The sequence below is a fragment of the Meriones unguiculatus genome, chromosome 4 (genome assembly GCF_030254825.1).
Source record: "Meriones unguiculatus strain TT.TT164.6M chromosome 4, Bangor_MerUng_6.1, whole genome shotgun sequence".
Classification (NCBI taxonomy): domain Eukaryota; kingdom Metazoa; phylum Chordata; class Mammalia; order Rodentia; family Muridae; genus Meriones; species Meriones unguiculatus.
Window position 1 is genome coordinate 90,366,096 of NC_083352.1, and position 22,620 is coordinate 90,388,715.

General features: G+C 46.8%; 1 protein-coding gene across 2 annotated transcripts in view; it reads left to right on the forward strand.

Annotated features, from left to right (window-relative positions):
- Positions 1–22,620, forward strand: part of Ptpn11 (protein tyrosine phosphatase non-receptor type 11) — a 57,809-nt gene that overhangs the window by 23,172 nt on the left and 12,017 nt on the right. Inside the window, exons 5-11 of one of the 2 annotated variants that reach the window (XM_021633174.2) lie at positions 954–1,070; positions 2,537–2,650; positions 11,220–11,316; positions 14,908–14,987; positions 15,090–15,248; positions 18,009–18,140; positions 22,155–22,321. In XM_021633174.2, coding sequence (XP_021488849.1) covers positions 954–1,070; positions 2,537–2,650; positions 11,220–11,316; positions 14,908–14,987; positions 15,090–15,248; positions 18,009–18,140; positions 22,155–22,321 — 866 coding nt within the window. The remainder of the gene's footprint in view (positions 1–953; positions 1,071–2,536; positions 2,651–11,219; positions 11,317–14,907; positions 14,988–15,089; positions 15,249–18,008; positions 18,141–22,154; positions 22,322–22,620) is intronic. The other variant, XM_021633175.2, reaches the window with a different exon arrangement.

The window sequence follows — 22,620 nt, forward strand, 5'->3', positions numbered from 1 at the left end:
ACCTGGCCCTCCATGTCTGTGGGCTACCCCTAGGGTCATCAGTCTTCAGAAAAACATCCTGTGTCTGTCTAAGCATGTATAGACTTCTTTCTTGTCACATCCCCTAGTGTACAGCATCACAGCTGTGTATGTGACATTACGTGATAGGCTGCGATAGGCACCGTGAGGAGTCTGGCAGTGATGGGGAATGTGTTACAGCGTGTGTAGAGTTTGTATTTGATTTTGATTTAATTACATTTTAAATCATTTCTTGTCTTTGGTGCTGAGGTGGAACCTCGCACCTGTTCCACCACTGAGCTACAGTCATCAGTCCCCTGCCTCAGCTGTTTCATTAGCACTGTTGCTTCCTTTCTTTCCCAGAACTGTGGGTGTCTTGCTTTCTGTTAATGGGAGTCAGTCTCTAGGTTTCCAGTTGAATCCAGTTTAGTTTTTTGAGTCAGGCTGATTAAGTGTACCCATTCCCTCATAATACTTCAGATGCCCTCCTGACAAATCTCCAGAGTATGCAGCACTGTTCACTGTTGTCACCTGCTGCTGATTGGGCTCCTGAAGCTTTTTACCATACAGAGAGGCTCTGTGTGTCATCAGTACCCTCACCTGCCCCCAAGTCCTTCAGAGTCACCATTTGATCTCTTGTCACTGTGTGTTGGACTTTTTTCTTTGGTGCTAATATAAATGAGGTGACATTGTACATTGCTTTCAGTACTTGGCTTATTTAATTTACTGGGAGGCCCTCCTGTCTCACCTAGTTGTCACCAATGACAGGATTGTCTTCTCAGGGCCAAGTGGTGCTTCACTTGTGATGACGTGTGTCTTGTTCTCATGCCCTATAGACAAACATGTGGCTTGCTTCTGTGTATAGGTTAGTGTCACTAAGAACACAGTGGTGACAGGAGGGTGGGAAAACAATAACCTAGTGTGAGGTAACCAGGCTATCTGTTTGGTCCTGAAAGGAGCTGAAATACGACGTTGGTGGAGGAGAGCGCTTTGATTCTTTGACAGACCTGGTGGAGCATTACAAGAAGAACCCCATGGTGGAGACTCTGGGCACAGTCCTGCAGCTCAAGCAGGTTAGGAAATAAGCTGCTTCTGTTACAGGTTGTGAGAATTCTGTCATGGCATCTTCCACATAGTGTACCAGTTAGTGTCCCCTCACTGCGACAAGATATGTGAGGACTGGCTGACAGAGAAAAGGGTTCAAGGAGTCAGCCCAGTCACTTGACTGCTGCTTTGGGCCTGTGGAGGCACGTTTACCATAGTGGGAGCACTTGTGGGGTTTTACCAGTTGGCTGAGAAACAGACAGGAAGGGGCCTTAATCTGTTTCCACGACTCAGTCTTCTTTTAGACCCTACTTTCTGAAGGTTCTGCTACCTCCCAATAGCACCTAGGGTTGGAGCCAAGCCTTCAACATATGGCCTCTTGGGTGACACTCAAGATCCATAGCATAATGCAGAAGTAGACAGAATGTCAGCAATTCCTCATTCTGTGCCTGTCTTCATTCATGGTCATTCACGCAAATCTCTTTACTATTTGGAAACAAACTCTAGATGCTGCGTCATTCCCACATCTGTGAAAGAAAGTGTTTTGGGTTGGGGAGGATCCCAGGGCACACCACACATGCATCACTCTGGCCTATATGACCTGCCTCCTTATAGACATTTTTGTTTTTTCCCTTCAGTGCTGGGGAATCAAACCCCAGGTCTTTGTGCATGTTAGGCAAGTGTCCTACCACCCCCAGCCCCTCATGTGCAGACTTTACCTTCTCCTTTCATTTGATGCATAGTCTTGTCATGTAGCCCTGCTAGTCTCATGACCCTTCTGCCTCAGTGTTGGGCTTACACATATGTACTGCTGTGTCCTTTAAAAGAAGTGTTCACCCCAAATTACCATTAGTTCCCTTTAGGGACTTAAACTTTCTGTTTCACTTTCTGACTGTGGTCTCATCTGGAAATGATGCTGGGGTGTAACTGTATAGAAATCTAGCTTTGAATTTGTACCTGTTGAGTTCCTAAAATGTTTGCAGGGAGCGGAGAGAGGCATCTCCTGAACAGAACAGAAAAGAAAATGAAAGTACGCTTCCAAATATTTGGTCTTGGGACTCAGGGTGGCTCAAGGAGAGATCTGGTGTTTTTGAGTTCTAGCCCTGCAGGCTCCCTAAAAAGGACAAAAACATTTCTCAGCACTTGCACACACTTATGCACATATGCAAACTTGTGCATATAGGCACACTCAGGCACGTGCACACACACACACACACACACACACACACACACTAGTGCATACTCATACATGCATATACACATAGGCACTCATGGACACATACACATATACACACAGGCTCGTGCACACACATGCACACTTGTACACATAGGCACTCACAGTCACACACACACACTTGTGTACATGTACACAGAGGCACACACACATTTGAGATGATGTGCCTTCTGCCTTTGCTTTTGTGAAGTCTTTTTCTTTCTGCATTAACACTGTTTAAAACAGGTTTTCTTCCTTTCCCACCACTGCTGAATACAACAGCCCCTCAACACGACACGTATTAATGCTGCTGAGATCGAAAGCCGGGTTCGAGAGCTAAGCAAGCTAGCTGAGACCACAGATAAGGTCAAGCAGGGCTTTTGGGAAGAATTTGAGGTAAGTCATGACAAATTGTTTTTACTTGAGTTATTAGGTGCTGTTTTAACAGATGAGAGGAAGGCTTTTTGCTGGGCCCTGGCTTCCTTTGTTATATGTGGAGCAGGTTACTGAGGGGGCTTCTTTGAAGCAGAAGGGCATTGTGTTCCTCCGGAAGGGTTGGCAGCTTGTCTCAGATGGATGAGCCAGCAGCTCCATTTGTTTCTCAGTTCAGACCACTGGCAGGACCCCAAAAAAACAAAAGGATAGAATTTCTCTGGCATCCAAGGGGCTTCTGATAAACTGCAGATTCATTGCTATGAGTGAGGCCAGGAGAAGGGCTCTGGTTTTATTTTAGCTGTGAGTTTACACTGATTATGGGAAGTCAAGGGACTGATAGCTGTCCTGATTCCTGTTCCGGTGTGAGCCTGTCCCACAGCCCTGTGTGTTCATATGCTGCTGACCCTTGTCTGTCTTTCCTTGTTCATTTGACCAGGGCTGCTGCTGCGTTTTGGTTTTTCAAGACAGGGTTTCTCTGTGTAGCTCTGGCTGTCCTGGACTCACTTTGTAGACCAGGCTGGCCTTGAACTCACAGAGATCTGCGTGCCTTTGCCTCCCTAAGTGCTGGGATCACAGGCATGTGCCACCACACCTGGCTTGACCAGAGCTTCTTAATAGATAGAGCTCTTTCCCTTCATAGTCATATTCCTTATGTCACTCATGCCTACATATAGCATAAACCTACGAGTGTTTGCTCACTGTCTATGTTTAGATTTTGTTTTTGCTTTTCAAGACAGGGTTTCTCTGTGCAGCTCTGGCTGTCCTGGAATTCCCTCTGTAGACCAGGCTGGCCTTGAACTCAGAAATCTGCCTGCCTCTGCATCCCCACTGCTGGAATTAAAGGCATGCGCCACCATGCCCAACTTAGAGAATATTTTTAGTTTATTCTTTGATAGTTTGGTGTCTTGCTGACTGATACCCACCTTCCTCCATTTCCCCCTCCCTCTCCCTACTTTCTGTTTTACAGGAGTGGTTAGTCCATGCTTTGTGTAGGACTTGAGGATTCAAAGCTATTTGTGCCACCCTGTGCCATACAGCTTTCAGAAAAAGGTGCTAGTTCCATTCCACAGAGGAGCGTGAGGTCAGAGAAGTCAGGTAGATTGTCCACCTCATCAAAGATGCTGGTAATGCCAGCCCTGGAGATGGGTCCTTTGTAGAACATTCCTGGTGCTTTCTCTGCAGTGATGCGCAAAGATTAGAACTTGGGTCTGGTCTCATACCAGGCATTGGGGTAGGCCCTTTGAACGCCATGATGAGGGGTTTCCACCATTGTTGGGAGAGGGAAAACACAGAGTGTGTCAATGAAAGTCTGATGAGATCAGAATGAGTCATGAGGTCATTTTTTTTTTTTTTTTTTTTTTTTTTTTTTTTTTGAGACAGGGTTTCTCTCTGTGTAGCTTTAACTGTCCTGGACTTGCTTTGTAGACCAGGCTGGCCTGGAACTCAGCATTCTGCCTGCCTCTGCTTCCCCAAGTGCTGAGATCACAGTTGTATGCCCCCACGCCTGACTTATGAGGTTATTTTTAAGTTTATTTATTTATTGGTCCTGTGGATCAAATGCAGGACTTTGTGCAGGCAGAGCATGTGCTGTCCCACAAGGCAGTAACCCATCCATCCTACCTTTCTCTTTTTTTTAAGTTTGAGTATTTCTATAAAGATGAGCCTTTTGTCACCAGTGCATCACCAGTACATACTTGGCCATCAATAAAATACTGCATTCATTTCTTTTTATTCGGTTTAAACAATGTTCTCCCAGTGTATTAATTGCTGTCAAGTAAAGGGTATTTTTAATACAGACTTCACTGTGAGGGTTAAGAGAGAAAGAGGAGCTGAGGAGATGGCTCAGCTGTTGAGTGCTTATTGCTCTTGTGGAGGGCCAGTGCTCTAACTGCTGAGCCATCTCTCCAGCCCCGGGTCTTCTAAGTGTTTTACTGGGTGTCTTAGTTAGGGTTTCTATTGCTGTGATGAACATCATGACCAAAAGGCAAGTTGAGGCGGAAAGGGTTTACTTGGCGTACACTTCCAGATCATAGTCCATCATTGGAGGAAGTCAGGAAAGGAACTCAAGCAGGCCTGGAACCTGGAGGCAGCAGATAATGAGAGGCCATGGAGGGGTGCTGCTTACGGTTTGCTTGCTCATGCCTTGCTCAGCCTGCTTTCTTCTAGAACCCAGGACCACCAGCCCAGGGATGGCCCTACCCACAATGTGCTGGGCCCTCCCCATCAATCACTAATTGAGAAAATGCTTCACAGCTGGATCTCTTGAGGCATTTCCTCATCTGAGACACCTTCCTCTCTGATGACTCTAGCTTGTGTCAAATTGAAACATAAAATCAGGCAGTACAATGGTATAGGACAGGTCCCCCTTAAAGACAGAGGAGATGATAGGCCACAGCTTCAGGTAGACATATTCAGGTTTGTCCTTGAACATAATCTGTACCATTTCAGCCAGAAATGGGCCCTGCTGTGGGAAACCAGAGCCCTCCAGGCCTTAATCTCAGGTCAGGAGGTGAGGAAGAAGCTGGGAGCTTGCCATCCTTCATGTCTTACCTATGGCCCCTTTTCCCATCTGTTCACCTGTCAAGCTCCTAGTCCCTCTCCTCTACCTCCCAGCTGCTGGGATTCTAGTGTGTGTCATCTGCCCAGTTCACCCTTGCTGTGGCCACGGAAAACAAATTGTATATGGCCTGGCTCCATGACACATCAATTTCAGCCCACTTTTTATACATCAGTAACAACATAAAAGGGAAAAAGTAAGGTGGCTTTGTGTGAGGGGTGTAGAAAACAGTCAGGATCCTATTTGTATTGCTAGGGTCAGAGCATTGAGGAACCTTGCAGATGAAGCTGTTGGGTGTAGGTGAGAACCTGCTTTCAAAACCTCTAATTGTTCCTGCCTCTAGTTTAGTTAGCTCTTTGAGGATGGAGTCAAGGGGCCTGCAGTTAAGGATGGAACGGCCACTGTAGGCTGTTGGAGGTTCACCTTCATTATAATTTCAGGGTGTGGTACATGCCTTTAATCCCAGCACTCAGTGAGGCAGACCTGGTTGGATCGATGTGAGTTTGAGGCCAGCCTGGTCTACAAATTGAGTCCAGGACAGCCAGGGCTACACAGAGAAACCCTGACTCTAAAAACAAAAACAAAAGCAAAAGAAAAATAAATAAATAAAATAAAATTCAATCCCTGACACAGTTATGTTAGTGAGTGAGTCAGAATTGCTTCCTGGAGGATGATTAATGCAGCATCCTGTGTTCCTCAGTGCTCTCTGATTGGGGATCCGATCTTCCTCAATGCACTCTGATGTGTGGATCTCATCTTTTTCAGTGCACTGTGATGGTCTTTCAAAGGAGCCTGAATTCTACAACTTGATTTGCTGCAGGGTACTGTTACTAGAAGGAGGCTGGAGGGAGTAGGCTAAGAGTTTTCTTGACACCTTCAGTCTTCCCTCTCTGGGGGTTTTCTCAGGGGAGCTTTCCCCATTCGAGGTCCCCATTGCAAGCTGGACACTTTTGATTGTATGTGTACATACAGATTTGTGAATACTCTGTGTGGCTCTTGGTTTAATGAGCACACACCCACGGAAGCTGGTAACTTTTCTGAGTCTGTTGGAGGAAGGGAATGCTTTGCCCAGATGAAGCTGTGGAGGGAACAAGAGGGTGCCTGTTATCTAGGAAAGTGACCAGTACAGTGAGGACCCCAGGACAGCTCTGCGTGGTTTGAGGTTGTAGCCTCAAAATCCGACAGACAGCCCCTTTGTCTTCAAATAAAGTTTTGTGGATGTGTTGAACCTGAACTCCTTCAGAAAGCTGCATTGGGCTCAGACGCTTGGTCCAGACTCAGCAGAGGAACTGCTGATGCTTTGATGCCTCAGTGGTGAAGAACAGTGTGCTGGGCTTTGCTTCACTGGACAGAACCCTGGCCAGTGCGTAGCTGGGACTTAGAGATCCAGGGACATGCATGCCCCAGGCATTCTGATTCGGGCTCATAGGACTGGATTTCAGAAAGAGATTAGTTTCTGAACTTGGTGTTTCTGATTAAATCTGCAACACATGACAAAGGGGAAAAATCCAACAGACAAAACCCCAAATCCCAAACAGAATCATAGACTACCTGATATACTGGGGTTGTTTTCCCCTGTGTTTTAAAACTCCTTTTCCTTAGTCATTTCAGTTTTCTAGAGTGCAGTCTCTTCCAGTCCTGTCCTGCAGCTCTGTTGGCCGGTGGCTGGGCGGAGCCCAGGGGCCTTCAGCTGCAGCCTCCTGTTTTCTCCACAGTGACTCTGTCCGGCTTGTAGCACTGTGACTCTCCTCCAAGGCAATCATGTTTTAAGGAAACAAGCCTTTAGCTGTACCCCAGGGCGCTGTCTAGAGTGATAATTCTTGCTGGTGATCTCTGACAGACATCTTCCCCTGGTGAACAAGCAGTCAGCATCGAAGGACAGTCTCCAGTCAGGCTCCAGCTGCAGGCTCCCAATGCTCCAGGTCACAGGCTCACTAGCCTTCTGGTTCTCAAACCAGAACCTTTCCTGGAGGCCCCAACTTGAGAAAAGAGCAGTGTCAGGGTCTGATGTTTCCTTGATTAGTCTAAGCTCTATCTTGTTCTGACACCATAGCTCTCCCTCTGATGTTCCCTCTTTAGGGCTGTTGGCTGTGGCTCTGGAACTACACATGCCCATGAACTCTTTCCCTTCTATTACCCTTTGCCATGGAGCACCTTACTGCTTCCTCTTAGGTCTTGAGTGGCCCTTCTGCAGCTTCTGTTTCTTTTTAGCTCCTTCTTCTTGAGCCGTGAGCTTAAGTTGTTTAGTGTGGTGTCTCTTTGTGGACTGAGATGACACACTGGAAAGATGTTACTGGTATTCTTTGTTGTTTGAGACACGGTCTCATGTAGCCCAGGCTAGCCTCAAACTCACTGTGAGGCTGAAGAGACCTTGAACTCCTTGCATCTACTTTTTAAGTAGTTCATGTAGTATTGAAGATAAGCACACTACCAACTGAAGTATACCCTTAGCACCTTCCCCACTTTTTCAGTATTTGGGACAGGCCTGTACTGACCTGGAATTTGCTCAGTACTGCGTTTACAGGCATTCACCAACATATCTTGCTCTCTTTTTATTTTGAGACAGGATCTCTTCTTCCTCATCCCCCTCTTCCTCTCCATTTCCCTCTCCTTGCCAGCTCCCCATTCCCTCCATTTTCTTGCATTTTTCTGACCTGCAGCAGGAGCACACCCCTGCTTTGTTCCCTTCCCTTCCCTTCCTGCTAACTGTCCTGCTGTCCTTGCATTCTTCTGCCTTTGACCCAGCATCCTGCTTCTGACCAGCAAGTTGCTTTGGTGCTCTGACTTTATGGTTTGGGCTACTTACTGTTCTTGCACTTTAGACTCATGCCTTTCAAACAGGTCATTCCTCTAGAGACCAAGTGTTCCTTTTACTTCATATCTTTGGAAGTCCTGTATTACTTTGGAGCAGAAGTCCTTGGTGCCCCTTGATGCAGTTTCCTTCTCTTTCTTCCGTGGCTAGACATTGGAAGTCCTGATATTCCCTCCTTGTGTTTGCCTTTCTTAGGAAGGAAGGCATTTCCATTTTCTATGTCCTGCTGAGCCAGGAGGGCATCTTATTGTATCTCCAGATGCCTGGAGAGATACTGTGCCTGTGCTGGATAGCTCAGGTGGGCAGGGGATGGAGACAGGATTCCAGCCTGATGTTCAGGTCTCCTGCTTGAAAAGACTTGAGCTTCTTCTCTGTTGCAGCCTCTGCTTCTGACCCTGTATGTACCCTTAAGGCAAATCTCAGCATTTCTCTTGTGCCTTTCTGTTTAAGAACCTTCAGTGGCTGGCTGTTTCCTTTTGGAAGCATGACATTTCCATTTTGAAGAACTAAGAATCAGAGTCTCAAGAAAAGTCAGAAAAATGTCCTCAGGGGTGAGGATGACCCCTGTGGTTTCAGCTTGGGCACTTCTGGTTTCATGTCGCATTCTAAGGCGGCCATGCCGTGTTTCCTTCCACTGGCCTGAGATTGTTCCACCTGGTCCTCCTGGTCCTCTGCTATTTTCCTGACTCCCATTTCTCCTCACCCCTTCACTTTCTAGTACACAGTGTCTGGACCTGCTGCCTCACCCCTGCCCTTGGCGCTGTGACTTCTTCAGGAGAGCTGTCCCAGACTCAGCACAGATGTCTTTCATAAAGCTTTTTTAGTGTATGGGTGTTTTCCCTGCATATGTGTGAGTTCCACATGCCTGCAGTACCTGTGGAGGCCAGAAAAGGATATTGGATCCCTGGAACTAGAGTTATAGAACTGTGAGCTACTATGTAGGTGCTGGGAACCAAACCCACTTCCTCTGAAGGAGCAGGTAGTGCTTTTAACTGTTGGGCCATCTCTCCATCCCCTCCTCTCTGGTTCTGCTCGGACCTGTGCAGTCTGCCTATTAGTTGCCTCTGCTCTTTCTGAGAGCTCTTGGCTTGGTTTACTTTCTGGGGGAATGGTATTGCCAGCCTGTGTCCTGGTTTTGCTTTTTGTTGCTTGCTTCTGCTTTGTCTTCAGCTCAGCTGCTGAGTGACAGTGCATGTCCACAGGGCTCCTGGCGAGTGGAACTGCAGAATACAAACCTTGGAGTAAGGCAGGGCTACTGTATACTATTGGACTCCTGTCCCCATTATCCTGGAGCTCAGAAGGAAGTGGTTCTTGGCAGAGGCTAGCTGCTAATCTTGGATATTAGCTGAAGTGCCTCTGGGGACAATGGATAGACAATCCTAACTACTAAGTTCTTATTGGATGGACAGTATGGGCCCTAGACATGCATGGGGATGCGCTGGCACAGGCATTATTATTCATTTGCCATCCCTGAAGGCTGCTAGCTCCTGGCAATCAGCACCCAGCTGTCTGAATGCAGGCCCTGGGCTTGGGGCCCTTCAGGGCTCACAGCCTGTCATGACCTCCACAGCATGTGCAAGAGGCAGTTGGGAATGTTATACTGTGCTCCTGATGAGTGGTCCAGCAAACTCATGGAGTTGTGTTGGTGAAGGTGCTCTAACCTGGAACTTTCAAGTTTACTCTGGCAAGGTCATTCTTGGTGGCACCCCCATTGCAGGAGCTAAGATGAACCAGGGAGGCTCAGGGCCCCACCTTTTACAGGGATGACCTGCCACATGCTCTTATGAGTAAATGTCACATGAAGTGTGTTCCACAGGTGATAGTCACGAGTGTAAGTGTAAGTCAAGTGTAAGTGCCAGTGTAAGTAAAGCCACAGGTCCTTACCCTCTGATGCCAACACCAGCACCTTCCGGCTCCTCACTCTGACTGCCTCTGAAGTGACGGATCCTCCTGAGTGCTTACACATCCTTTCGAACATCATCCCTGTGACCTGTCCACCTCGTTGCTTTTGTGGCCAGCTTAAGGCCAGGGAATGCCAGCTCCCAGAAGACAAATGGCTTGATCTGAACACATTAAAAAAAAAGAGAGAGAGCGAGTGAGAGAGAAAGACTTGTACAAGCATTGGACCGTCCAAGTTCTACACACCTTATTTTCTTTGTGTTTGCATCCTCACCAGCTAAAGACTTGTTAGGAGCCATGTGCCAAGGCTGAACACTGCATTTTGAAACCGAGAGTCAAAAACTTGTTCTAAATCCCTGACATTTATACCCATCTTGAAATTTCAGATAAATGGAGTAGAAGTAGCTCAGGCTGTGGAGTTGTGCCTGATGGATCCTGCTTCCTAGGCGACTGCTTGGCATCTCTTAGAGGAACCCTTTTCCATTTTAGCTGCCTTTCACTTTCTTCATTTGTCTGTGATTTTCTGTCAAAACTAGCTTAGGGGCTCTGTGGCAGATCACTGGCCTAGCATACCCCAGAGACCCTGGACTCCATCCTCAGCATCACAGGACTGACAGGATGGGCTTGGTGGGATCTGAGGAAGAGACACTTCTTTGTCATTTTGTAAAGGAAGCCTCACTCCTATGATCCACCCTCTTGAGCACTGGACTTTGTGCACCTTGTACCTGGGTGGGCCATGATGACTTAGGAAGCCTTCTGCTGGCGTAGGTCACTATGAGGGCATCTGTCAGGTCACTGTGCTGTGAGGATGGGCATTCTTGTTCCCATAGGCCTGACTTGTGTTCCACAGGGTGAACTCTTAAAGCAGGCCACAGGCAGGCTGACTTGCTTCTCTTTCCTCTTTTTCTTTTCCTCTCCCCTCCCCTTCTTCCCTTCATCTCCATTTTTTTTGGAGGGGTCACTTTATATGTATATAGTATATATGTAAAATAGATATATATTATATTTATATAAATTATGCTTTTATATATTTATATAAATATATATGAATAAATATAATATATATATTTTGCACTTGTTGATTTATTTGGGTATGTGGAAGTCAGAGGACAGCTTTCAAAATTTTTTTTACCGTGTGGTTCATGGGGACTGAACTAAGGTCGTCAGATACGGCAGCAAGTGCCCTTTCCCTCTTAGTCGTCTCACTTCCCCGTTTTGGGCATATTTGATATGTGGTAATATTCACTTTTCTTTGCTTCTAGACGCTACAACAACAGGAATGCAAGCTTCTCTATAGCCGAAAAGAAGGACAGAGACAAGAAAATAAAAACAAAAACAGATACAAAAACATCCTGCCCTGTGAGTATCCATCTCTTGCCTCAGTAGCAATAGCAGTCACTGTGCCCTAGGGCCATACAGCTAATAGATAACTAGCCATAAGGGGACCGATGCCCTCCTCATGCCAGTAAAGCTGCAGTAGGAGGCCCTCTGCAGTCATCTCCTGTTCATTTGTTCCTGGTCTACCTACATGTAACAACCTCAGGCTCGTTGTGACTCAGTGTCACACTAAGGTATGTGCCTCAGAGTCTGAAAGTTGCATCGTTGCTCCTCACGACAAGTCAAGGATTTAGGCTAGGTGCACCTCTTCTGGGCCTCAGTTTCTCATTTGGAGAAAGGAGAACCTACTGGGCTCATCAGCTCCTGCAGATAAGGAAGGATCCTTGTGAACACTCAAAGCTGGCAGGGAGCACGCACATGGGAGCATGGAGCAGAGGCCTCAGTGAGGGCCCATCTCTACACAGGCTGGAGCCCACTCTATGGAGCTGCCTCTGCCATTGCACATCTTGATGTGACCTAGTCTGGAACTGTGTGGATGCACAGCAGGGGGCTTCATTTTGTCTTGGAGTGCTGGGAAATTGAACCACAGGTCTCACGCACTCAAGGCGAGATTTCTGCCACCATGCTACATCACTAGTTCTCCTTGTAGAGTTACTCAGGTCAGAAATTCTTGTGTGTATATGTGTGTGTATCTTTGTGTTTGTATATACTAGTGTGGGAGTAGAATCCATCTCCACCCTTCTTTGTATGCCTCCTTGTTTATGTGTGTGTGTGTGTGTGCCCTTGTATATACTAGTGTGTGGGTACAAGTGCCTGCATGTATAGTCCATTCCCACCCCTCTTTGTACATTTACTTATATACATGCATCTCTGTGTACCTTTGTGTATACTAGTGTGAGGGTACATGTGCATGAGGGTAGAGTCTACTTCTACCCTTCTTTCTAGGTTTGCTTGTTTGTTCATTAATTAATTAATTAGTTAACTGATTGATGTGTGCCTTTGTGTTCATGTGTACTTGTGTGCAGGTACATGTGGAGTCCAGAGGATGACCTTGGATGTTGTTCCTCGGGTGCCATCTACTTTGCTTTTTGACACAGAGTCTCTCACTGGCCAGGAGCTCCCCTGTTAGGCTAGGGTGGCTTTCAGAGAGCCCAGGAATCTGCCTGATGGCACTTTGCTGGGACTTAGACGCATATGCTATAATGCTCAGCTTTTAAAAGTGAGTTTTGAGGACCAAACTCAGTTCTTCATGCTTAAATGACAAGAACAATGATACTGAACCTGTATATTCAGCTCTTATTTTACTTTTTATTTGACAGGCACTCAAGCACTTGCCCAGGCTGGCCTTGAACTTACTTGACAACTCAGGCAAGACTTAAGTATCTGAGACAACAGATATGTAACAGAGGCCCAACTAAAGTCTCACCCTCACCCCCATCTTTATGTGTATGACTATTTTGCCTACATGTCTGCACCACTTGTATGAAAGCAGGCTTTCTTACTGTCCTCATGAACCCCTTAGCAAGTTTGTCAGTGGGAAAAGTGGACACATGAACTCCAAGGGCAGTGTGCTTGGCAACTTTTCCTAATGCAGGGTCTTCAGGGTAGGCTCAGCAGGGTGTTGCATGGGGGAAAAGGGAACATTGAGAGCTCAGCATACATATCTCCTTATCTAAAAGAAGAGAAAAGAAAACTGAATCTGATGCACAGATGTGTGACGTGCTTACATAGTGTACCTGGTTCACTTCGAGGCTCTGGATGCAGAGGTTTTATGCTGCAGCACAGTTGGACAGCATTACCCTTATGGCTCAGCTGGTCAAAGATGCCTCGTGCTTCTGTGCGTGCGTGCGTATGTGTGTGTATATGTGTTCCACACGACTCTGACATGTGTGGGTGAGGATGTAAGGATGAGGAAAATTTGCTCTCGTAGAATGGCAAACAGGAGCATGCAGAGAATCTCGTGGAGCTGTAGAGGGGTCCTGGAGGCCTTGGGGAATCTCATTCTTCTTATTAAGTTTTCTCCTTTCGGAGCTCTGCTGGTTCTCACTGTAAAGTGCAGCTGTAAGAAAAGCTGAAGGGAGAAGTTGCTTACAGATTTTCAAATGAGCTACCTGTTCCTGTGTTAATGAGCTAATCAGATGTTTCCACTGATCCTTCTTTTTTTTAATATTGGTGATTGAACCCAGGCCTGCATCACCAGCTCAGCTCTCTCTTACCCAAAAAAAAAAAAAAAATATATATATATATATATATATATATACACACACATATAGCCATATATCTATATAGATAGATAGATAAATATATATATAGAGAGAGACAGAGAGAGTTTGGTTTCCCTAGGTTGCCATGCAGGCCTTGAACTTGCAGGTCCCTGTTTCATCCTTCTGAGTAGCTGAGATTCAAGGCCTACACCATCCTATGAGATGCACATCTTATTTCTTTAAAGATGGGGGATGAGAAGATCAAGATTGTATCCATGAAACAAATGCAGCCTTGTTGCTAATTCCCATCATAAAATATGTTGTTTTTGGTAGACTGCTCAGAATTTTATACTGATATTTTTGTGTAAAATTAAGACAACTGATACTTTATGAATCTTGCCTTACAGATCCAATTTTTTACTCTGCCTTCTTTAAGAAACCTTTTATTATGGAAAATTTGAAATATATTAATACATAGAAGTTGAGTATACCTGTTGCCCAGCTTCTGCAGCAGCCAGTTCCTGTGCAGTCTTTTGTTGTCTATACTCTGACCCATTTCTCTTTCCTAGATGATTGTGAAGATCTTAGATGTCATTGTTGCTACTTTTTAAAACCAAAAACCTGCAGGGAGATAATGGCTCAGTGGAACAGTGTTTGCCTAGTATGTGCATGGCTCTGGGTTCAGTCCTCACTTTTGTCACCAAACCCAAATAAGAAGAAAACAAACAGGAGCCCAAGCCTTTTGCCTGTGTCTTAGTTAGGGTTTCCATTGCTGTGAAGAGACATCATGACCAAAGCAACTCTTAAAAAGGAAAACATTAAAACTGCCTTACAGTTTCAGAGATTCAGTTCATTATCATCATCATGGCAGAAAGCATGGCAACATGCAGGCAGACAAGGTGCTGGAGAAGCCTAGAATTCTACATTGTGATCTGAAGGCAGCCAGGAGGAGACTGAAATTCCACAGTGGGTGGAGCTTAAGCAAAGGCCCTCAAAGCCTTCCACCCCAGGGACACACTTCCCCAAACAAGGACACAGACACTCCAGCAAGGCCACACCTACTCCAGCAAGGCCACACCTTCTAATAGTGCCACTTCCTGTGGGCCACGTATTCAAACACATGCGTCTGTGGGGTCAAACCTGTTCAAACCACCACAGCTTGAAATAATTTTGGACCCATAAGAAGCTATAAAAATAGCACAGAAGGTTCTCACACATCTAGTACCTTGTCTCCCAGTGATGAATCTGTACCCCACAGCATCACCGAGACAGGAATTGCTCGGGTTGCACATGTGCTAACTGGAGGGTTCATCTTGTGAAGGACTTACTGTTAGACTGGCCTGGCCTGAGCCTGATGGCTTATGCTGAAGCTCTGAGAACTGACTGGCTATCATCTCTTTCTCCTCAGTTGATCACACTAGGGTTGTCCTGCACGATGGGGATCCCAATGAACCTGTTTCTGATTACATCAATGCAAACATCATCATGGTAAGCTTGATTCTCACTGCTTTCTGCCCATGTGTTGCTAGCCTCTTTATACTTGTGACACCATCTTTCAAATGTTTGAAGGCTTTTCTTCCTAATTTCTAGCCTGAATTTGAAACCAAGTGCAACAATTCAAAACCCAAAAAGAGTTACATTGCCACTCAAGGCTGCCTGCAGAACACAGTGAATGACTTCTGGAGGATGGTGTTCCAGGAGAACTCTCGAGTCATTGTCATGACCACAAAGGAAGTGGAGAGGGGGAAGGTATGCACTGTTATCTTTTTTTGACTACCCCTCCCCCACATTCAGCTCTGGGCTCTGTGTGTGCTCAGCACCTGATAAAATATTCTTAAAATATGGATGTGTTTCTGGGCACTGGAGGCGCATGCTTTTAAGCCCAGCACTCTGGAGGCAGAGACAGGCAGATCTCTGAGTTGGAAGCCATCCTGGTCTGCAGAGTGAGTTCCAGGACAGCCAGGGCTTCACCGAGAAACTCTTATTTTGAGAAACAACCAACCAACCAACCAACCAAGTACTGAATGTGTCAGTTGGATCTGCCTGACCCTCAGGAAAAAACAACTTTTGACTGGATAGGTCTCAGTTTATTTGCCACCTTTTCCTTCTTTCTGAATTTTTTTCTTTTTAAAGATACAGTATCTAATTGTTCAGTCTGGTCTCATGCTCTATGTAGAGAAGGCTGGCCTTGAACTCCTTAATGCTCTTGCCTTTACTTTCCAAGTGTTGGGATTATAGGAGAGTACCCACACGTGAGTCCAGCATGGTTATATGTTCATGGAGTGTTCTGGAATTGTGGTTTTATGAATTTCCTTAAATTTAGTTACTGTTCACTTTTAACTTTTAAAAAATATGTTCCCACTCCACTCAGTTCTACTTGAGGGGACCCATTCATGAGGCTGCTTTGTGCCACCTCCCTCCCTCTGTCTGAGCTGGGACAGTTGCTTTTGCTCAGCCATGTCTTCTGTGGAGTGTGCTCTGTACCCAGGCCTGGCTGCTGCATGTTCGTAACACATTCTGTGGTTTTGTTCCAGACATTTTGCTTGGGTGTTTTTAATATTTCTATGTCTTCTTTTGACATATTTGTCTTGACCACAGAGACCATGTTTATAGTCATTGTTTTAACATGCACATGTAGCAGTTCTGTCATTTGTGTCATGCACCTTCTTCTGCACATTAGGTTAGGTGTTACTCCACTGGGTTCAGAAGCAGAAGGGGAAGAGGGAGGGAAGCAGGTCTGGCTGGAACCTATAGTAGTTGAGCACACTGATGCCACAGTGAACTCATTCCAATTCTGCACTCCTGGAGCTGTTGAGACACATAGAGGTCACAGCTGCCTTTGCTCATCCCACCCCTCTCCAGCAGAGATACCCTGTTGTCAGTTTGGTGTGAGTTCTGCACTGGCCACAGCCAGCTGTGCTTTCTTTCCCACAGTAGCTCCGTTCTGCTTCTTGGTGGTGCGTGAGTAGATAGCTAGTGCCTTCCACTGTTAGGACACATTGGCCTGTGTTCTGTGCTGTGGACGAACCAATCCTAGCCGCCATAGTGTGGTTTTGCTCAGCCTAACAGTCTTGTTCTTGCCTTTATTTCTTCATAGGCTGTTGCCTGTGTTGGTCCAGATTGGGTATCAGAAATTGTCGGCCACTGTGTGTATGTGTTGCTTTGGATCAGCTGCCTAGCCACTTCTGTCCCACTCCACCCCAGCCCTTTAGCCTTGAGCTAAGCCCCATGTTCTTCGGGAGCTGTGGGATCCTAGAACTCTGTGTGCTGCACTTCCAGGAAAGCAGACATCTCTTTAAGGGACCGTGTTATTTTTGCATCATTCCAAAGTGAAATTGATTTATAGGTTTTTGATATGGAAGTGTCTGGATTTTATTTGTGTTCTGATTAAAGTTTTGTTTGGACATTCTTTATTGGTTTGTATAGAAATTGAGTGTAATTTTACAGTTACATATAGAAACTAACCTGAGACAGGGCTCTTGGGAGTTGAGGGGCAAGTGATTGTGCAGGGTTTTGGTTGGTGCATGTCTACATGCCTTTAGCAGTGATGTCAGGTATCCTGAGTTCCTGGGCAGTTACAGCGCTTCCCACTTCCTGCTTCCTTGCATGATGGAAGTGTAAGAGGTCACCTTGCACATAGGACATAGGCCTGAAACAGTGGAATCGGGTTTGTCGCTATTGGAAGTGCAGTTGGAAACTCCAGAGCCAGACAGATTGGTCTGGTTGGGGATGGTCCCTGGTGCCCATCCTGGTTCTCAGCTCTAGTCCTTACCTCTTTGACCCAGTCTTCCACTTCACACACTCAACTTTCAGTCCATCATTCAGAGTCCTACTCTGCAGCTCTGGCTGGCCTGGAACTTGCTGTGTAAACCAGGTTGACTCCGAGCTCCGAGACACCCACCTTCCCAAGTGCTGACGTTAGTGATGGTGTGTGCTTGTCCCACTGGTTCTTGAAGCCAGCAGCCATTGCCGACTGTTCTCAGTTCTGGGAAGCTGGTGTGAAGCTGGCACCGGATGAGTGTGGATATAGAAAAAGTAGCTGTCTGGGAACCCTGCCTGCCACTCCGAGTGAGCTGTTCACCCTTGGGTCATATACACCATGACACATAAGCATCCTGACCATCCCCAGAGTCTAACCGTGCTTCCCCTCAGAGGGACTGGTAGAGTGCTGGGATTGGGAGTTCTGCTTGCCAGAGGACAGTCTTAGGTTGGTTGGTCCCTCCCACTTTGCCTTTTTCATCCTCCGAGCTAAATAAGCAGGTGTTGCCTCTGCTTTGGAGGCTATGGGTGGAGGGTGGGGGATGGGGTGGGGATCAGGCTGATCTGCCATGCCTCACACCCTTGGCCCACTTTGCTTATTTGTATTACTCCTTTCTTGGTAGTCTAGAGGATGGAGGTAGGCTCCTTTCCTTGCTGGTATCAACAGCAGGTCTGGGATGATTGTTCCCTGTTGGTTTGGGCTCTCACTCAGGGTTTGGACATTAACAGGCTCCTTCTGGTCCCTTCCAGAGCAAATGCGTCAAGTACTGGCCTGATGAGTATGCGCTCAAAGAATATGGGGTCATGCGTGTTAGGAACGTGAAAGAAAGTGCCGCTCATGACTACACCTTAAGAGAACTCAAACTCTCCAAGGTCGGACAAGTAAGTATATTGTCGTATTCTAGAGACAGCGTAGCTGTCTGTGGTTTGCAGTCATTGTGGTTTGTCTTGCATTCAACCTTTGTCCTGTGTGCCATCTCTCTGGAGTGGCCACATTTGGTGCCTTGTAGGTTCTGGTCCCAGTTTGGCACTGTTGTAAGCAAGACAGGTCCTGCCCTTACAGAACCTGGGGAGATGAGGGTAAAAGCAGCTTCCTGATGCTGCTGGCCATCAGCTCTTGTTCATGAGTGACTGGTACATGGGACAGGGTGGGTGGGGAGGACTTCTGAGAGGTGACACTTACTGAGTTGTCAAGCGGAGGAGCCATGCGTGCAGGTAGGAGGATGGGTTCCAAGCAGGGGGGGGCAGCAAGTGCTCCAGGCAGTGATCAAGGTTAGTGCAGTAGCTCTTTTTCATGGCTGTGGCTCAGGATTGGTCCTGGAGTTGCTGGCTCCAAAACAAAGCAGGATTCAGTTTGGAGTAATTTCTGTCTTGTGTTTAGAAGGACTTAGTTTGATATCTTTGGTGACTCCTAGATGAAGAAAACCATGCTTGTCCTCATGGATCACAGCCAGGTGCACCAAGAAGCCCTACACACAGATAGCTGTGCTTCAAACTCATGTGCCCTGAGTGGCTTCTTCAGCTGGAGTGAGGTTGGCCCTCAAAGTGTGCCTTCAGGGCACAGGTGTTTGAGCCACATACTGGCATCCTGATTGCAAGAAAATGAGGTATAGGGCAGGAGAGTATGCCTGGGTATGGGGACAGTGTTAAGAAAATACTCAGGTTAGGCCACATTGGACAGAGCCTTAAAATTAATAAATTAACTATTATTTCTAAGATTACTGCTATTACTACTACTATTATTTTGAGATAGGGTCTCACTTTGTATCCCTGGTTGACCTGGAACTGCCAACAGAGACAGACTGTCCTCAAAGTCACAGAGATCTTCCTGCCTTTGCCTCCATAGTGCTGGCATTAAAGGTGTGCCACCACAACTGGCTGAGTATTTTTACTTTATTTTATTTTGTTTTGTTTATCTGGCTGGCCTGGAACTTGCAGGCTAGGGCTAGGCTCAAACTCACAGAGATCTGCCTGCCTCTGCCTCCTGAGTGCTGGGATTAAAGGTGTGTGCCACCATGCCCGGCTAAGTCTATTTATTTTTACGTTTATTGTGTGTGTGTACATGTATGCACATATGTATGCAAAGATTAGAGGACAACTTGTGAGAATTGGTTCTCTTTCTTTACCATGTGGTTTGAGGATGTTTTATTAGGAGCTTTGAGCTCTCAATTCTTGTGCCCAGTGAGCAGATGTAAAGCTGTGTGTAGAGAGGTCTCTGCAGCCCTTGGAATGGACAGAGGGGATGTAACTACTGGCTATGAGGCCCTACTAGGAGGCCTCTATGGTCTAGGCCTTCGGCCTGTTCTCCATGTCTCCAGCAATAGGTCTTTCCTGCTGTACTTACTCCTTTGGTTGGGAATGGGCTGGAGGCAAAAAAGTGAGTATCAGGCCCCTGGGAAGGCATTCGAAGGCCATCAGGACGATTTGGCTGTTGGAGGGAAAAGAGACTAAAGGTGTGTTAGAGCTTTGAGTCTGAGTGGACAGCATTGTTGTGGCCAATGTGAGAAAAGCCAAAAGCAGAGCTGCCGTGCAGATACATTGAGCTGAGCCGTTGAGCAGGCATCTCCATCAGGTGCATGGACAGTTATGAGTACACACGTGTTACTAGCACTGTGCTGCTTGCTGGGGACAACTGGGGAAGAACACAGCTATTGTGCCCTTCACTGTCCAGAATACTTCCACTGACATGCCCTGGTATGTCACTATAGAGTGCAGTTAGGGCCAAATCAAAAGGTGCAGTGTCTTGAGAGATGGGTCAGGAAAGGATGTAAGGACGTTGGTATTTACTCTAGTGATGTTGGCAGCCACAGCTGGAGCTGAGCACTCACTTTCTTCCCTAGAGAATTGGAGAGATGAGGCCATTGCAGGTAGATCTTAGGAACAATTGGAGGCTGCTCCCTAGGATGGAAAGCTGAGATGGTGGGGCTTAGCTGGGGTGGTGGCAGGGGAGCCAGACAGCAGAGGCTGGCCTGAGATCTTTGTAGAGGAAAGCGATGGGTTGGGTGGTGGTAAGCACAGGATGACCTGCAGCCTCTGGATTTGGAGGGTGGGCTGCAGGAGGAGCAGCAGCCAGCCTGTAGAAATAAATGCCTTTGAGCCATGGAAGTGCAGGTATCAGGGAGGCAGAGCAGAGGGTGTGACCCTCTGTTTTGTGGGTGGGCTGGTTCCAGGCCACAACAGGTTGTTTCCATGTGGTGCTGGGAGTGCAGGAGGAGCAAAGTCTAGGACTGATGGTGAGCAGAAAGTGATCTGTTTCCTGTGCTCTCTGAGAGGTGTGTACATGGTGTGTACAAGCCATTGGAGGTGTGTTCATCGTGGCACACCTGTGTAGAGAGGTCAGAAAAGAGCTGTCAAGCGTTGGTTCTCTTCTTCTACCATGAGGTTTTTGAGGATAGAGTTTGGTTCGTCAGGTTTGGTGGCAGGTGTTTTTTACCAACTGTGCTGCCTTGCCAACCCTCTTGTGACATTTCATGATGAACTGCCAGGCTCGTCAGTGTTTCTGAGTAGCAGGCAGTTTCTTTTGGTGCTAATGAGAAGCTCTTGTCTTGCTCAACAACCCCCAATTCTTTCCTTTGAAAAGTCTGATGGTGCTGTGTGGCTTATCTCTGTATGGGGATGATGCCACAGGTCTTGTTCCATCTTGCTTACCAGGAGATTTTTGAGAGAGAAGTGAGGGATATGGTGATGCACTTGCACTTTTATCCTGGCATAGAGGTTGTCATGGACCTCTGGCTCCTGCCTTGCTATGACAGAATACCTATTTGTATAGTAGCACTGATGTATAGAGATGCCCTGGCTAAGAAGGGGTGTTGCTATGCAGTGAGGCTGTGCATGCTCTATTTCTCTTGCTTGCCTGTGTATGACCCACGAAGTTGCCTGAGTTTCAGGTTACTTAGTAGTGACAAGGCTAGTTTTCCAAGACATCAGCAAATTAAATGCATGTAGCACACACAGGAGTTTGTGATCATGGCAGGAGCCCTTGGATGTAAGAAAGTTCACCAGTGTTGGTCGATATTGAAGCCCCCCTCCTCCTGTCCTCCTGTCTTTCTCTTCCTGTCCCCTTCATACAGTCTGTCTTTCCTCCCGCTCTTCTTTTCTTCTTTCTTGCCCTCCTCCTTTCCCTTCCCTTTTCCTGCCTTGTCTCCATGGGAAATCACTGGTGGCGATTCTGGGCCAGCTTTTAACTTCTAAGATGGCAGTGGACCTGGTGCCTCTGTTGGTCCCTGGTCATTGTCATTCAGAACAGCCAGGATGTTCTCAATCCCCAGTTACTTCCTGTTTGCCGGGAGATGCCCTTTGTTCAACTCTTTTAATTCTTCTGTGTGAGAAAGATTTCTTAGCAAATGGATGTGAGGGTTTGAGTTATACAACAGTGACTCTATAGTAAGGGGCTGCCTGGGATTTGAGCCCAAGTCTCACCATCTAATTCACAAAGCCTATCTTCTGGCTCTGACAGTGCTGTAATGGGTGCCTATCTGAGGCTGTAAGGGTGAGGATCTAAGAATAGAGTGGAACAAATGCTAAAGGGGAGGCTAGAGCTTGCCAAACTGCTAGTTGGGAAGACAGGCTGCAATCCTTAGGGACCTCAGTGGCCTCTGGAGTTGAGTGCCACCTGACTGAGAAAAAACAGGGAACATGGCCTGATTTGATGACTCAGGGCCATGCTTTGGCTACATTTAGCCAGAAGAACAAATTGCCAAGCTAGATGTCTTAGATCATTTGACAGGCAGGTGCTACCTCCAGGCTGGCCCATTGGCTCTCAGAGAAATACTCTTGGGAGCCAGAGAATGGCGTATGTGGAGATTCTGGGCTTTCCATTCTTGAAGGTGCTAGGAAGGCTCAGCCATCATAATTCCTTAGCCCTTGATTTATTTAATTCTGTTCTGGCTTTTCTTGGCTTTACTCCAGGGAAACACAGAGAGAACCGTCTGGCAGTACCACTTTCGGACCTGGCCGGACCATGGCGTGCCCAGTGACCCTGGAGGTGTGCTGGACTTCCTGGAGGAGGTCCACCACAAGCAGGAGAGCATCATGGATGCAGGCCCTGTCGTGGTTCACTGCAGGTGACAGCTCAGCTTGATTTCTTTTAATAGTTTCTTTTAAACTTAGGGGCTCAGGAGTCTCTTGTTCTCTGTGGAGATGTGACACTATTCCTAGCACTCCACATACCACTCATTCAGAGGCCAGTCTCTTCTAACATGGCCCTTTGTGGAGGCTGCTCCAGGGTCACCACAGCAAGGTATATGGGCTTTTGGTACCCTACACTGGGCTGCCTGGTTATAATACAGATATTTAGTTTCCTAAAGGCTCATTCATATGCTGAGCCAAGGTAGAAATGAATGAAGCTTTCATTGTTCAGTGT